Below are 16,885 nucleotides of genomic sequence, written 5' to 3'. Positions count from 1 at the left end.
GTAGGATGAAAGAAAAGGGAAGGCATCTTATACGATCAATTATTACCTACCTACCCAACCTGTGGTCGGAGTGGACGTTTCCTCGTTTAAAATACCCCTTTCCCACCACACACCTTTATTTCAATCGAAAATAGTTTCTTTTATCTCGTAAATATAATAGTAATATCAAAATTCACTTATGAAATTATATTAATATGTTACTGTTATTTTTGCAAGAGTGAATAATGAAATATATTTTTTCGATCATTTTTATTTGTCAATGTTTGACTTGTTGTCACTCTCCTTAGTACTAATATTAATAGACTTTTAACATATGCACAAGCTATATTGTACATCCATTCCGCTAGTAAATTGGGAGCCAAATTTACCTGTAACTTTACATTGTACCATTGCGTCACGCTAATATAAGTAAACTTTTAAGAAGAAAGAGAGACTTTCTTACTCATCACATTACTTAGTCAACTTTTTTTTAAAGAAAAATCTCTTTTCCTATTTAGCAACTATTTGATTCCAAATTTCCACATAAATCTCAAATATTAAAAAATATTTTGAAGTATTTGATTAAAATATATATATATTTTTTTTCTTAAATTATGTGTCAAATCAAAATAGTACAAACAAATTAAAATTGGAGAGTACTAAAAAACAAGAAATTGACGATGTATAAAATTTTGTAGCTAAATAAAAAAATTCTATACTAACTTTATTTAGCTACAAAATAAAGATGAATTATAAGAAAATTCAATTAGCTTGGAACGTTTTATAAATAAATTAGCTATGACTTGTCCATAAATTCTATAGGAGAACAAAAATGTTTCCCCTTACTGACTCCACAATCTACCGAAACAAAAAAAAGTAAATACGCACCTTTCAACTTTCAAGTCTCAATAATTAATTATTACTCTCTATCATCCTCTTCAAATAGTGAATAAAAAAAAAATCTGAAGTATCAATTTTTTTTCTCTTTTCTAATTTGTCCTGTAGTGTGGAGTGGGTGGGTTGATAGAAGAATGGGGGTAGGGGGGTTAACCCCACATCTCTTTATTCATATTTCCTTTTTGTGGTTGAAGAGATGAGTATGCAGAGAGAAAAATATAGATCAGTCTGACAAGAAGGCAACTTCTCAAAGCTTAGAGAGCTACCACCCGAAGATAGACAGTTAGTTGCATGTGTGTATGTGTGAGTGACTGATTTTTTTGCTAAAGCTCCTTTCATCTCTTTCTCTTTCTTTTATATCATTTTCCTCTTCTTTTTTTTTATTTATAGTTGAAGATCTCTGTAAATAAATTTTAATTTTTCACTATAAAGAATTCCCTTCTTTTTATTTATAAAAATGTTTGTGTGGACTTATTTGAAGCTTTTTCTTCTTTGTTACTTTCTGTTTGCAGGTACTGTTATAGATAAAAGGAGAAATCCGAAGAAGAAAGAATTTTTTTTGCAGATATGTACTATCAAGGAACCTCGGATAATAATATACAAGCTGATCATCAACAACATCATAATCATGGGAATAGTAATAATAATAATAATATTCAGACGCTTTATTTGATGAACCCTAACAATTATATGCAAGGCTACACTACTTCTGACACACAGCAGCAGCAGCAGCACCAGAACCAGCAGCAGTTACTTTTCCTGAATTCTTCACCAGCAGGAAGCAACGCGCTTTGCCATGCGAGTATACAACACGCGCCGCTGCAACATCAGCACTTTGTCGGTGTGCCTCTTCCGGCAGTAAGTTTGCACGATCAGATCAATCATCATGGACTTTTACAGCGTATGTGGAACAACCAAGATCAATCTCAGCAGGTGATAGTACCATCGTCGACGGGGGTTTCTGCCACGTCATGTGGCGGGATCACCACGGACTTGGCGTCTCAATTGGCGTTTCAGAGGCCGATTCCGACACCACAACACCGACAGCAGCAACAACAGCAAGGCGGTCTATCTCTAAGCCTTTCTCCTCAGCAACAACAGCAAATTAGTTTCAATAACAATATTTCATCCTCATCACCAAGGACAAATAATGTTACTATTAGAGGAACATTAGATGGAAGTTCTAGCAACATGGTTTTAGGATCTAAGTATCTGAAAGCTGCACAAGAGCTTCTTGATGAAGTTGTTAATATTGTTGGAAAAAGCATCAAAGGAGATGATCAAAAGAAAGATAATTCAATGAATAAAGAATCAATGCCTTTGGCTAGTGATGTCAACACTAATAGTTCTGGTGGTGGTGAAAGTAGCAGCAGGCAGAAAAATGAAGTTGCTGTTGAGCTTACAACTGCTCAAAGACAAGAACTTCAAATGAAAAAAGCCAAGCTTCTTGCCATGCTTGAAGAGGTATGATCCTGAATTTCGGATTCTTAAGACTAAAACTACTGAATTCGACATATATTTAAAAATTTTATTTTCAAAACTGTAATTTTTTTAAAAAAATTAACTTTTTCTTCTCATAAAAAATTGAATGGATGAAACTGTTGATTTATATATGTTTGCAACAATAGTAGTTGGTAAATGAAATGTACAGATTTTGTTAATTAGTTGAAGAACAAGAGTTTCCAACAAGAGACCAATCACGTACGTTGCGGTTTCTGTTGATATTAAAACAAACTGACAATGTGTGGCTCTTAAATTTTCTTCTGCGGGTCCAACTAAAGCTATAAAGATAATACACCAAAGTTAGCTACGAACCTGAAATGTCTTCCGCTGCACCAAAATTCAAACCACTATCTCTTATTCACCTTTTTTACACCACGCATAATGTCCACTCAGATGTGTCCTCCATCTAATGACTCTCAAAAATTCGATAGTTTACAAAATTTTGCAAAATATAATACTCAATTTATTTCTCACTTGGAATATATATATATATATGATCTTTTAACTGAAATAAAATTCTTTAATTTCAATAGTAGCCAACATAAGATAAACGACAGATTGGTAAAAGTTTAATATTACCTTTGTTTTTGTTCAGGTGGAGCAAAGGTACAGACAGTACCATCACCAAATGCAAATAATTGTATCATCATTTGAGCAAGTAGCAGGAATTGGTTCAGCCAAATCATACACTCAATTAGCTTTGCATGCAATTTCGAAGCAATTCAGATGCCTAAAGGATGCAATTGCTGAGCAAGTAAAGGCGACGAGCAAGAGTTTAGGTGAAGAGGAAGGCTTAGTAGGGAAAATTGAAGGCTCAAGACTCAAATTTGTGGACCATCATCTAAGGCAACAACGCGCGCTGCAACAGCTAGGAATGATGCAACCAAATGCTTGGAGACCCCAAAGAGGTTTACCTGAAAGAGCTGTCTCTGTCCTTCGTGCTTGGCTTTTCGAGCATTTTCTTCATCCGTGAGTACTCCTAAACTATTTTTTTCTTTGAAAAATTTAACTTCAGACAATGTGAAAAATATCTACTAGTAGATAGAATATTGATTATTCTAACCAATTTTTGCGTCATACGCATGTCGTCCTATATTTTTAGTGTCTTTTATATGGTTTTAACATGTCCATTAGGAACAAATTCAGTGATTTTTAGAGCAACACCAGTTATTTTGAAACTTTCGTTTGGAGGGTTAAAAAGACACTTACTTTTAACTCAACCTATATATGCATACACACAAAAAATAAAATATGTGCATGTATATAATAAGATCACATTATTCTAAATTCTGAATTCTCCCATTCTAGTTCTCTAATATAGGAGTATGTTTTTAACTACTATAAAAATGTTTTTTTTCTTAATATATTTTTATATTGCAGTTACCCAAAGGATTCAGACAAAATCATGCTTGCTAAGCAAACGGGGCTAACAAGGAGCCAGGTTCTTAGACACACATTTTACTATAATTCTTGGATTAGTTCCTTTCTTTTCTTTATAAAAAAATCCTTAATATATGAAAATGCAGGTCTCTAACTGGTTCATAAATGCTCGAGTTCGATTATGGAAGCCAATGGTAGAAGAAATGTACTTGGAAGAAGTGAAGAATCAAGAACAAAACAGTACTAATACTTCAGGAGATAACAAAAACAAAGAGACCAATATAAGTGCTGCAAATGAAGAGAAACATCCAATTATTACTAGCAGCTTATTACAAGATGGTATTACTACTACTCAAGCAGAAATTTCTACCTCAACTATTTCAACTTCCCCTACTGCAGGTGCTTCACTTCATCATGCTCACAATTTCTCCTTCCTTGGTTCATTCAACATGGATAATACTACTACTACTACTGTTGATCATATTGAAAACAACGCAAAAAAGCAAAGAAATGACATGCACAAGTTTTCTCCAAGTAGTATTCTTTCATCTGTTGACATGGAAGCCAAAGCTAGAGAATCATCAAATAAAGGGTTTACTAATCCTTTAATGGCAGCATACGCGATGGGAGATTTTGGAAGGTTTGATCCTCATGATCAACAAATGACCGCGAATTTTCATGGAAATAATGGTGTCTCTCTTACTTTAGGACTTCCTCCTTCTGAAAACCTAGCCATGCCAGTGAGCCAACAAAATTACCTTTCTAATGACTTGGGAAGTAGGTCTGAAATGGGGAGTCATTACAATAGAATGGGATATGAAAACATTGATTTTCAGAGTGGGAATAAGCGATTTCCGACTCAACTATTACCAGATTTTGTTACAGGTAATCTAGGAACATGAATACCAGAAAGTCTCGTATTGATAGCTGAAAAGATAAAAGGAAGTTAGGGATACTCTTATATCGTGTGAGGCCTTCTGGCCCAAGTCGGAGGACCCAATTTGATACAACCTATCATAGGAGAAAAGAAGTGGAGACAAAATTGAAGTAACAAAATTTTAAAGCACACTTTCTAGTATATATACTTCTTTTTTTTATAGTATAGAAAAGAAGAGATTTTGTGCTTTAGTGTATAGATAGAGTCTACTTAGTATAGGTTATACTTCTAGTTCCTTGAGAAGATTGATACAACTAGTAGTATTTTTTTTCTTTTTGGGTTGGCTTGGAGTACTATTTTAAGTTAATATGGAAACTAGCTATAGTATATGTTGTAAAGTTGTGATATTGTTCCTCTCAATTTGCATATAATTTGAAATATTTTGTACCTACTAGCTAGTCTCTAAATTATGTTTCCATTGCTTGTAATTGCAATTTTATTTGAATTTTGTGCTATCATTATTAGATTATTACGCCTTAATTTTGATTAGATTGTGTGCCTAATACTTTAATTTTGATTAGATTGCATGCCTAATACTATAATGTTGATTAGATTGCGTGCCTAATTAATTAAGACAAGCCAATTTTAATAATGTTAGATGGAATCCTACAGAGTTTAATAATAGAGTTGTTATGGTAAAGTCATATCCTTATGATTTCTATAAGAGATGAGCTGATTTGTTAGAGAAGAAGCAAGTTATGATGATTCTACAAATATATAGAGAAAATTACATCTCACTATTTAATTATTATATCGACTATCGTATGTACTATCGTTTCCTAGCTAAGACAATTGTCTCTTCAATTTGTTCTCGACTAGCTTATTTGCTTGTATTTGAAACCAAATACTTGGCTTTGTTTCATTGTACAAAGATACTTCTTCACTTCTATTCTATTTAAAAGGAATGACATTTTTTTTTTATATTTGAAAACTATTTAATTATAAACTTCACATTTATCATTGTGTGTTGTGTCTAACACACACACACATATATATACTTGTTATTTTCATTTAGATTATGCATTCCTAATTATATATACTGTATAAAGTTTGAACTGCATAAATGGTTTGTATAAACATATATAATGTTGACAAGCAGTCAAACATAGAAAGAAAAAAAAGGGTATCGCAGTGGAAAAGTCGATGGCAAAGCGTGGCTGTTTGGATCCCATCACCATTTCTAGAATGTTTATTATGCACCTTACGATAATAGTAACATACTCGGTGTGATTTCAACAGGTGATTTAAGAAGGATGTAGTGTACGCAGATCTTACTCCGACCTTATAAGAGATAGATTAGTTGTTTCCAGTAGACCCACAACTCAAAAAAAATCGTAATAAAAAAGTTATAAGAAAAATTCAAAGTAAAAGTTATGATAAAAATGCCATAGAAAAGAATAATCTTAACAACATTGTTATCATATACTGTGAAACTATCTTATAATCTTCGTATAAAGTGTATTATTGTATACTTTTGATAGACATATTTTGTCATTTTAAATCCTTATAATCCTTTTCTACTATCATTACAATTGACAAGCAACATATTCATCGAATGAACTCGTGATTTTTGCTCCACGCTATTATCGCAATTCGAAATTTTAATTATCTAATCACTTATGTTTTTACCTTATATCCATATAAAACTATATGCTATAACAAACAAAACCCACATAATGTTGGGAAAATTATATGAAATAACAAACTATTAATTCAAATTAAATGTTATAGTCATAGTTTATTTTAATTGTAATTCGCAGCAAACATCCCCTTTTTTTGCCATCTGATTCGGTATACAATTAGTCATTTTATACATTTCGGTATAAAATGCGTTTGTATTTGTATAAAGCGAGAGAAAAGTGAATATACAAATATAAATACATATATTTTCATCTTATACACTTATAATTATACAAATACAAATCTTATTATACAAATTACAATGTATAACTGAATTTATACAAAACTGAACAATTTGTATAAAAATGAATGTTTGTAGCGAATTATACAAATCAAAAGCTCCATAGCAAACATAAAATTTGCTATGGAGCGCAGTTATACAAACTATCGTTATAACATACAAATATGATTTTTATGTTTGCTATATGTGAAAGTTGCTCAATAATGTTTAGTATAGAGCACTTTCACATGTAGCAAACACAAAATTCATATTTGTATGTTATATAAAGTTTGCATAATTGAGCTCCATAGCAAACATATATATGTATAATTCGCTATACATATACAAAAAAACAGTTGTATAATTCGTTATACATAAACAAAGAAGGCAGTTGTATAATTCACTATACATATACAAAAGAAAGCAGTTGTATACAAAAGATCAATTGTATAATTTGTGTATATATAAAACGAGAAAGAGAGAAAGACAAAAGAAAACTGGGCAGTGAAATTTTTGTATTGTATAATTATAAGTGTATAAGACGAAGATATATGTATTTGCATGTGCATATACAATTTCTCTCGCTTTATACAAACAGATGCGCAATTTATACATTTATACATTTCGTTTCTGTTTGTATAAGCGAGAGAGGCGAGGGTGGCGAGTGAGATTTGGGAAAGTGGCGAGCGAGATCTGGGAGAGGGGAGAGAGGGGAACGAAAATATATGTATATATACAATTTCTTCTCGCTTTATACAAACACAAACACATTTTATACAGCTGTGTTTGTATAAAAGCGAGAGAGGCGAGCGAAACTGCCACCAAACGAGAGTGGCGAGCGAGATTCCACCAGGTAGAGTGGCAAAAATAACAATAGTTTGCTATATGGTACAATTAAATCAAAATATATTTATAGTATTTAATTTGAATTAATAATTTGCTATTATATACAATTTTCCCTTTAGTATATCCCTAAGGAAGATATTCTTGTCTAATGGGCCGGCTCTGGACAAGAATGTGTGCCGGTCTGGGTGGGTTTAATATGGGCTTCTTTTGGCCCGTTTAATCCTCTAATTTTTTTTTGGCCGAACCACATAAATCCCACTAATTTAGGTCTTAATTATTAAGATTCTCAATAGTTTCAAATATTACTTCCTGTACCATATTTTATGCTTAGGATACATGAGTCTGAATCCATGAGATACATGCAGTATCTGCCGAATTTTAAAATTGAGATACAAAATTTATTTATTTAAATTAATTGGTTGGAACTGATTTCCTTAATTAGAGGNTGTATCTTCAAATAATATATTAATATATGGTATAAAATATTAAAAGTGGTAATTTATGTAATTGTTTGAAAGTAAAAATAAGGTAGTTTATTCTTTTTTTTTATTTATTTTGTTAAATATGTTTAACAAATTGTTATTATTATGAATTCTACGAGAGGAATGAAATCTATAAACTATATGAAGGTTAAAACTTAAAATGTTTAAATTTCATGACATAAAAAGTCTAGCAAAAAGAACTTTATTATAAATTATAAATTGTTCTTTTTGCTCATCGTCATGAAGTACATATTCTTCGCAATTGGATATGTACGTTTTGAATCAAGGGTCGAACAATTCAATTATCAGTTGATTACTTGAAGTATAAACAAGTTGGTCCAAAAATTATTATTAATAAAAAATAAAAATAAAATTTCTTTCCATAAAATGATAGTAGTAGAAGTTGAGGTGGATCAGATGTGTCTTCCATTGTCACATGAGTGAACATCTAATCAGTCATCAACCTTTAAAAAGTTAATTTTAATTAAATTGAGTATTTAAAATGAAATGTGAAATATAAAAGCAAATAAATACTAGTAATATGTATCAATTTAACTATTTGTATGTGACAATGAATAGAGCTTCTCCATTTTTAATTAAAAGTTTTGAATTTGAATTATAATATAAAAAAAATCTTGGTAGAAAATACTTCTCCTAAATGAGTTCGTCTTATGCAATGTAAATCTAAAATAATGGGCTCCAATACTACATACACCAGGTGAGAAATCAATTTTTTTTTATTCTAACTAAGATACCAAATTACCGATTACCGTAATATAGAATAGATTTAGGAAATAATTGTTTACAAATTTTACCCAAAAGAAAAAAAGATTTTCNTGGTTTGGTTATGGTTTTGTTCGAAAAAACTGAAGAAAAAACCGAATCAAACCGATAAATAATACACATAAATTTTATTATTATACATACATAATATACTATTTTATAAACAATTTTAAAAATCTTATATATGTATTCATCAAAATTTATTTATAATTTACTTAAGAAAGTAAAAATGTCCAAGGTATGAACATCTATCTTTTGATGTATATGAGTGTCTGTGACAATTCTTTGTGGGACTAAAAATGTCAATGTCTCTTCCTTCTAGAACAAAACTAGTGAATTTTGAAGCTTTATTCATAGTAAATTCAATGATTGAAAGTTTTGTAATGTCAATCATTCTAATTATTTTTCGTTTTGAATGGATTATTGTCACTTTTTTCATGTTTTGAATAAGTTATTTCTTTTAATTTTATGTATATGGTTAATAACCGAATAACCGAACCAAATCGAACCGAAACCGATAACAACCAAACCAATAAATATATATTATATTAGGTTTGGTTTGATTTTGATAATTTTAAAACCGATTAAATTGGTTTGGTTTTGGTTTTGACCAATAACCGACCCAAATCAACCCGTGATCACCCCTAAATACTGCATACACCAGGTGGGAAATCAATTTTTTTTTAATTCTAACTAAGATATCAAATTACCGATTACCGTAATATAGAATAGATTTAGGAAATAATTGTTTACAAATTTTACCCAAAAGAAAAAAAGATTCATTTAGGTATACACTAGTAAGAAGGAACATATATAAAGGGTAAAGGTCCAAAAAAAAAAAAAAAAACTTTGTGGAAAGCCTATGCAATTTCTCTGTGCTATATTCTCTGAAAATCTTCCATTAAAATCCTACTGTAAAACCCAATATTGCATTTCCGATTTTCCGGCATGGATAGCGATACAAACTGGTCGGAGAAGGTCGAGGATCTCGTTGATGCCGGAGAAATCAATGAAGCCATATCTTTGTTAGAAGAATTAGTCGCAAAGCTAGAATATGAGTCCCAAAACTCGTCAAATTCCCGGCTTCGTCTATCTACTGCTCTACTGGAATTATCGAAGCTCTACTCCACTCAAGGCTTATCTCTGCGAGCTGACCAGACGCGCTCTAAGGCATTTCTCATTAAACAGCAGCAAGAAAATAGGTATGAACCCGATTTCCCCCTTTTCGGTTGTTTGAATGCTTAGAAAATTGGATGTTGTTGCATTTTACCGAGTTTATTTGATATGAATGGTGGTTTTTAACGAAGAGCAGAATTTTACCCGATTTCCTTTTTTCTTGAATTAAGGTGGCAATGATTGGGGGAATTATGGTTTCGATCTTTTCCTATTATTGCACCCTTTAGCTGTTTGTCTGCCAATAAAATAGGAGAAAATGGTGATAAATTGTGAACTTTCATTGCTTGAATGTAATTTTTATATGTGATGATTTTGCTCCACTTCGAACTTTGTGGTTTTCATCCAATTGGCTGGCGTTTTTATGCAATTTCTTTGGTTAGTCTTGGTTTTGATCAGGTGTAATCATTAGCTTATCCATTGCTTTTTTCTCTGCCAGGGATGTAAATGCTACTAAGGAGTCAACTGGTGATGGCATTTCAGGTAGTCGGGTTTCACAAAGTGAGGCTCTTGCGTGTACTTAGTGTTCTTCTTTGTCCTTGGTCTAGATTCATGATTTTTAATTTCATCAGTCTAAAGATAAACTTCAAGTATTTGATTAACTTGACATGTATCAAAAGGAGAAAACCGACTTCACGCGTAACAGATATCCCAACTCTTATTCCATAGAGTAGTCATTGTTGTCAACTTTTAAAACTTCAAATAACTTTATTCTACATCTTGTACAATCACTATATATCACATAATCTTATAACTAATCATTGAATAATTGTCCAGAAAATGATTTTTCAAGTAAAACATTTCCACAGAAAAATATTTTCTATAGAAAACATTACCTCCATGCCAGTTTTTTTTTCTTTTTCTATATTGTTGTTCTCAGACTTATAAGCCTTACTTCATTTTTCAGGTGATAACAAGGATCACGCCAGCTTGCAAATTGATACCTCACAGAATGATGAAGATGATGGTAATACCCCCACATCTACGAGGCTATAACATCTCCTCCGTTAACTTATCCTATTATGTTTTGTGTAGCCAATGATCTTTGTTGAGCATGAAAATTTTACATGCATTGGGTGAGAGTGGGGGTGGGGGTGCTGTGTAGGGAAATGGGTTGAAGAGGTGAGGAGGAGGGAATTGCTTGCTTCTATTGGAGTAACCATCTGAGGGGTTATCATGTTTGGTATCCTCTTCGGGAATAGGTCCAAGGGAAATTGAATGTAAGAATTCTACGATGGTGCTATATTTTAGTATTTTGCTTTCTGCTTGCCCATCAAAAGGATTCACTTCTAAGATACTAGATTTTCAATTGAAGTGCTCAATTATATGTATGATACACACATACTATTGTCTGTCCACTTGAGAACAGTGCTGATTTCTAACATTTGTCAAACCTGGCCTCGTACTATATTGGTTCCACTCCTCCATGTTAGTATGAGTAACATGATGCATTAAGCTTTGCGCACATTTGACAAGTTTGTTTCACTTGTGAAGTTTGTGATCAACCGCGTAAGGCCAAAAAACTGGGTTCAGTGTCTATTTGTACAGGAAGCTGATTTTATGACCTTCCGTATTGCCCATTACTAACCCCTAGTTAATTTATCCATTACCTCATTAAAGTTTGATATATATCTAGGATCCCTAAGATCAATGAAGTTTGAAGTTATAACCTTGAGGTGAATACCTTATTAAAACATAATCTTTTGGTGAATACAGATTGGGAAGCTATTGCTGATCGTGCTCCAGATGAATTACTTTCCCCACAACACTTGCCAGAAGTGTCTAAAATTTCTTTGCAAGATTCGAAAGTTCAAGCCCCCAAGCGACGTGGAAGGGGTACATTCTCCTATCAGAAGCAGAGTCTCTACAGCGATCAGCAGTCTGATGAGCCTGCCGTTGATGACATTGAAGATGAAACTGTTTCCGGTACTCCAGAAGGGAGCTCAGATACAAAAAATTGTATGACTGCATTCTTTTCAAGCATGGCATTATTTGATCATCAGCTGTTATCATGTCACTGATTTGGTTATGAATATATTCCTAGTTATCTACTCATTTTTCCTGGTTAACCCAAATGTTATACTTGTATATGTTTCAAAATGTTGCAGTAAGCAATTCAATCTGCCATTTATTCTTCTTCATTGTTTTGACATATTGAGATCTAGTGGTTCGTATTGGCCTTTTTCGCGCATGCACAAAATGCCAATGATGGAATAAAATTAGTTTAGCATGTGCATGTCTCATGGGCATAATAAACTTGGGTGTAACTTAGGAATATTTGTTAGGTACTAGGTACAAATGTAAGCACCTAATATTGGAACTATTAGCCACTTATAATAATAGGTCGAGTGCATATGATGTCATAAATACCTCTTAAATTGTCTTCACTCGTTTCTGCTGAAATAATTTCTATTTTGTGCATGAGAACATGCTCATTTTGAGTTTCTCCCCCCGACTCTTCATTTAGTGGCTGACTGTTTTTCTCTCACATTTCTTCTGTTTTTGTAAAATCCAGTGAACTATGGAACGCGCCACGTCTTGGTTCTGGCTGATTTCCCGCCGAGCACTAAAACAAATGACCTAGAGAAACTGTTGGAGAAATTTAAAGACAATGTAGCAATTCGCTGGGTCAATGATACAGTTGCACTTGCAGTGTTCAGAACACCAGCCCTTGGTAATTTGGTTCTTTCTTTTGTCTGTAATTTGAAATTAAAATTGCTTTCTTCCATTAGCATAGCTTTTAATGACTCACCACGCTCCATTGACCTTTCCTTTACACCAGGGTGTTTTGGTTCTATTATAAACAGAATGCTTAACCTAGGTTTATCCTGATCGTTAACAGCGAAGTTGAGAACTAGTATGTCTGAGTTTCTCAGGCAGATGAATTCCATTAAATTATCATTCTTTTACACTAGCGATGACTTGGATTTTGTTTAGTTTTTCTCCATAGATGAACATGTCAGTTGGACATCAAAGGTCAGGTTTAATATATCCCAGATAAAGTATGGGAGTCCTTTGGTTTGGACTGAAATAGCAAGGCCAGAGGAGATGGACATTATGGTTGATTTTTTTTTTAGCCTATACTACAAAATGGAGTTCCATTCTTCTAGTTTTTATGTAAGGAAGGTGTTAGCTTAATTATGCAGCAAAGAAATTTCATAAGAAGCAAAATTTCAGGTTCAGCCAAAATTTGGTTCAGCGTAAATGCACTAATCCAAAAGAGAAGCTAATCTTTAGATTTTGAGTTAAAGACTGAAAGGTAAGGATTTTCTTCCGAGATATCTTTCAAATACGAAGGGAACTAATTACTTTACTTCTAAGATGACAAGAACCTGTCGTTGATGAATGTTTTCTTATCTGAGTTGCTAAAATGTGCTTGTCTCGGGATTATAGGGCTTCTGCAAGAATGCCTTTATTATCTTGTCATGCTTGATATATTAACTTTTGAATCCTAAGCCTCTTCAGGAGAAGCCTTTCTGGTGAAAATCTTTTGAAGTGATTGAACATTGTGAGACGTGGAAATCTTGGGTCTGGAATCATTCAAAAGTAGGAATAAGGATGACATAGTTTTCACAGAACCTTATACGGACATAGGTTGGTCAAATGTAATGATGAAATTGGAGAGGTTCATTGGATGGAAATAATGACAGATGGAATAGAAACTCTTGTCGCCTCCTGTGAGTATACATTGTTTACTCTCATTTTGCAACCTTTTGGAGGTTTCCCAGCATGTCCTTAATGCTGAAGATTACAAATTACCATTTTCAAAAAAAAAATAAAATGTGTCGCCTCCCGTCAGTTGCACACAGGTAGCAGCTCTAAAGTCGCAGTCAGAAGATGGCATTGAAGAGACTACTCCAAAACTATGGAGGCATGTAGATTCGAGATCATTTTAGTCCATATTCAGTTCGGGGGCCAATGCCTCATGGGCAGGTCCAGTTATGTCCCAAGCAGGGAAGAGGTACAGCAGTAAGCTTATTCTGCTATTTGCATCAGAAGTCCCAAACAAAATTGAAGTGCGGGACACCATTATGATGTATACCTTTCAGAATTTCCATCTGGTGGAGGCAGGGAGGTTTGAGAATGAGTCTCCAAAGGGAGGAAATTGCTTCTCTATTAGTAGTGGTTTCCCCTTAAATGAAGGAGCTTATGGATTAGAATGCTTCAACTCCTGTTTATTCTCTGGTTGAAAAGCTTCTGCCAGCAGGTTGGGGATATGTGTGGAGGCATAGATTGCATAGATGAAGAAATAATAACTTAGAAAAATGTTGAAGCCCTATGCTCTTTATTGATGTAGGCTTAACAAATGTTCTACTAGATACTTCTTGTTTAATTATTAAAAATGAAAAGCAACAGATCTGCTAGGTGATTGAATAGCAGTTCTTTTGCATATTCTTACTTGAGCAATTCTCCTTTTTATAAGCTTTGCACCTTTTCTTCTTCGATGCACTAATTGAAATTTGAAGTCATGTCGTGAGGTCTTTGCTTTCAATTGTTTTTTCTTGCTAACTTGTTATATTGCCAAATGGTGGCATTTTACACTTGTTTTCAAGGACATATTTAGTGCCTGCAACTATAATTCAGCTAACTCTTATTTTGTGATGCAGCATTAGAGGCCAGCAACTCGATACATTGTCCATTTACAGTGAGGGTATTGTGTGAGGAGGATGAACTTTTGAGCTCAATTCCACCAAGAGGTAACACTTAGCTCTGTATCATCTTTCACTTCAGGAACATGAATAATAGCAGAAACCAAGCCAAATTATATGACAATCTATAATAATGTTCTCAGCCACGTTTGCAAATGTCAGATGTACTTTCCCTTTCTATTACAGCAAAATTAGTTTGTGGATTGTTTATGGTACTCGTTAAATGTATTTTGTAGATCTGGAGCCTCCTCGTAGAAGACCTCAGACATCAGCTAGAACCGCCCAGAGGCTGATTGCTCAAAGTATGGGTATAAAGTTGCCTTGTACGGACTTTGGGTCCAGAGAATATAGGAGACAGGAGGAAGCCCGGAAGAACCGGATAGTTTCAAGACAAAACTTGAAGAATGATGCTTGGGGTGATGATGACAACTAAAATTCATATGTTCAAGCTCTCTAAAAATTTCATTTGTTCTTCACTATGCAACTATGTATTAACCAGCCTTACTTTTTGAGTTCTGCATATCTTGAACATATGATTCTTGATTGGTTAAAAGTAGTGCACTCATGCTTGTATAGCTACAGAAATGAGCCAAACCATATCTAATTCTCCAGTTTCTGGTGTATACCTGTGTTGTCAAAATTGTATCATTTGTTTTAGCGAAAAATGGGTAAAAACATACCCGCATGAGGTGTTTACACCAAGCTAATACTTGCATGTCATATATTTGAATACAAAGTTCTTTGGCTTGGTGTAAGCACCGGTGTGAGATATGAGTGTGCACCATACCTGGTGGAGTTGTGCTCATATTGCACAAAAATTATTATTTGTTGCTTATTGTGGGGCCTGTGATCTCCTTTTATACCAAGTCAACTAGAAGGTGGCACCCAATATTAAAGTAAAAATGATCAATGCAACTTTTTTCACGTCTATAAAATTCCTTTTGTACTCTTGAAATTCTATAAACTTCCACAACTCCTATGGAGACTCAAAATGATACCTTATATTACCAATCGATAAATTGACCAATTGACACAAATGTGCAACATTATACTTGGCGCTTAATTTGGTCCATTATATACTGCTCCATCACCTTCTCAAAAATTTGATTCAATGTATGGAGAAAGTTTTACTAATTCACATAACTATGAGTGGAACTTGATCTCTACAAATTTTGTTTCAACCACAAATTGGTTCATTTAACTTGTTCAAAATTAACTCCTTCTAATGTCAAAGTTTGTTTACATATTTTATTTTTGGGTACAAATCATGTTCTGAATTGAATTGTTAAACTCTCAAACTTTTGAAACTATATAAAATATTGACTTCACCAAAAAAAAAAATATCAATGTAAAATATTATGTATTATGAGTATATGAAACACCTAGTGACGTTTCAAACAATATTAAAATAATAAGTACAATGCAACACATAAGTTGGAGTAGACTTATCAATATATTTTCAGTTTTTAATTAACTTATTGATAACTGATGAAATCAATACTAAATTTCAACCATATTTATTCTTTTTTTTTTCAACCATATTTATTTATTCAGAAAAAAAATAAAACAATTAATGTACTTAATTACGTGTACAAAAATTATTGAGACAAATTTTGAATCACGTCGTCTAATAAATAAATGAATGACCAAAGAAAAAACAATTTAATAAATCACGATTTATTCAAGAGCAGCCATAGTACACCTATCATATTTTGGTACAAATTAAAGAAGACAATTAAATGATTCCTTGACTAGGACTAGAGTACTATTTTATGGATGTGGAATACTTCTAGGCGATTTTTTTTAATTGTACATTTCATAAATACTATTCCTCTGTCCCAAATTTATATAACACGGGTAAAATTTTGAGAATTAAATTTTCTAATTTTGATTATGAATTTGGAATAATTAAGAAAATTGTGAAAAAATATATATTATAATTCAGGATAAATTGTAGTAAAAAATAAATTCGTTAGGTTCTTAAAACTTGAACGTGGCGCTAACTGAGATGGAGGGAGTAGGATTTGAGTTATATTTACCAATTATGCGATCATTTTTACGTTATCAATGAAATTTAATCTTTTTAATCGATTGTATAAAAGGTTATTATTTTATGTCATGTTTACAATAAAATAGTAGTAATATATTGCTGAAGGTCAACTCTATATCGATCATGATGCTAATTTTTTTATACGATATCTTTGTATTGAAGGTATAACTCATATAAATATTCCAAAAGTCACATTATCACTAGCTAGGTAAACCTTTGGGTCTTAGAGTTTTGTCTAGTTACTTGAATAGTTTATAATTAAATTAATTAAGTCGATCGCGAATTTAATAATTAATTATTATTGGA

General features: G+C 32.7%; 2 protein-coding genes across 4 annotated transcripts; both read left to right on the top strand.

The window, feature by feature from the left end:
• The first annotated feature begins 1,026 nt into the window (after positions 1–1,026).
• LOC125872702 (BEL1-like homeodomain protein 1) lies at positions 1,027–5,166 on the top strand. 2 transcript variants are annotated; one of them, XM_049553468.1, is made up of 5 exons: positions 1,027–1,169; positions 1,389–2,340; positions 2,975–3,348; positions 3,760–3,820; positions 3,906–5,166. In XM_049553468.1, the coding sequence occupies exons 2-5, from the start codon at positions 1,444–1,446 to the stop codon at positions 4,659–4,661; spliced, it is 2,088 nt and encodes a 695-aa protein (XP_049409425.1). In that variant the 5' UTR covers positions 1,027–1,169; positions 1,389–1,443; the 3' UTR covers positions 4,662–5,166. The 2 variants fall into 2 exon arrangements, with proteins under 2 accessions (XP_049409425.1, XP_049409424.1); XM_049553467.1 differs by having other exon boundaries at positions 1,028–1,179.
• A 4,384-nt stretch (positions 5,167–9,550) lies between these two features.
• Positions 9,551–15,191, top strand: LOC125874844 (uncharacterized). Of its 2 annotated transcripts, none has more exons than XM_049555876.1 (7): positions 9,551–9,909; positions 10,320–10,381; positions 10,788–10,847; positions 11,597–11,839; positions 12,396–12,554; positions 14,488–14,577; positions 14,766–15,191. In XM_049555876.1, exons 1-7 carry the CDS (start codon positions 9,656–9,658, stop codon positions 14,960–14,962), a joined length of 1,065 nt encoding a protein of 354 aa, XP_049411833.1. In that variant the 5' UTR covers positions 9,551–9,655; the 3' UTR covers positions 14,963–15,191. The 2 variants fall into 2 exon arrangements, with proteins under 2 accessions (XP_049411833.1, XP_049411834.1); XM_049555877.1 differs by having other exon boundaries at positions 10,320–10,363; positions 14,766–15,190.
• The last annotated feature ends 1,694 nt before the right edge of the window (positions 15,192–16,885 follow it).

This window comes from Solanum stenotomum, chromosome 8, assembly GCF_019186545.1.
Source record: "Solanum stenotomum isolate F172 chromosome 8, ASM1918654v1, whole genome shotgun sequence".
Classification (NCBI taxonomy): Eukaryota; Viridiplantae; Streptophyta; class Magnoliopsida; order Solanales; family Solanaceae; genus Solanum; species Solanum stenotomum.
The sequence above is the reverse complement of the archived record's forward strand: the minus strand, read 5'-3'. Positions and strand labels throughout refer to the sequence as shown.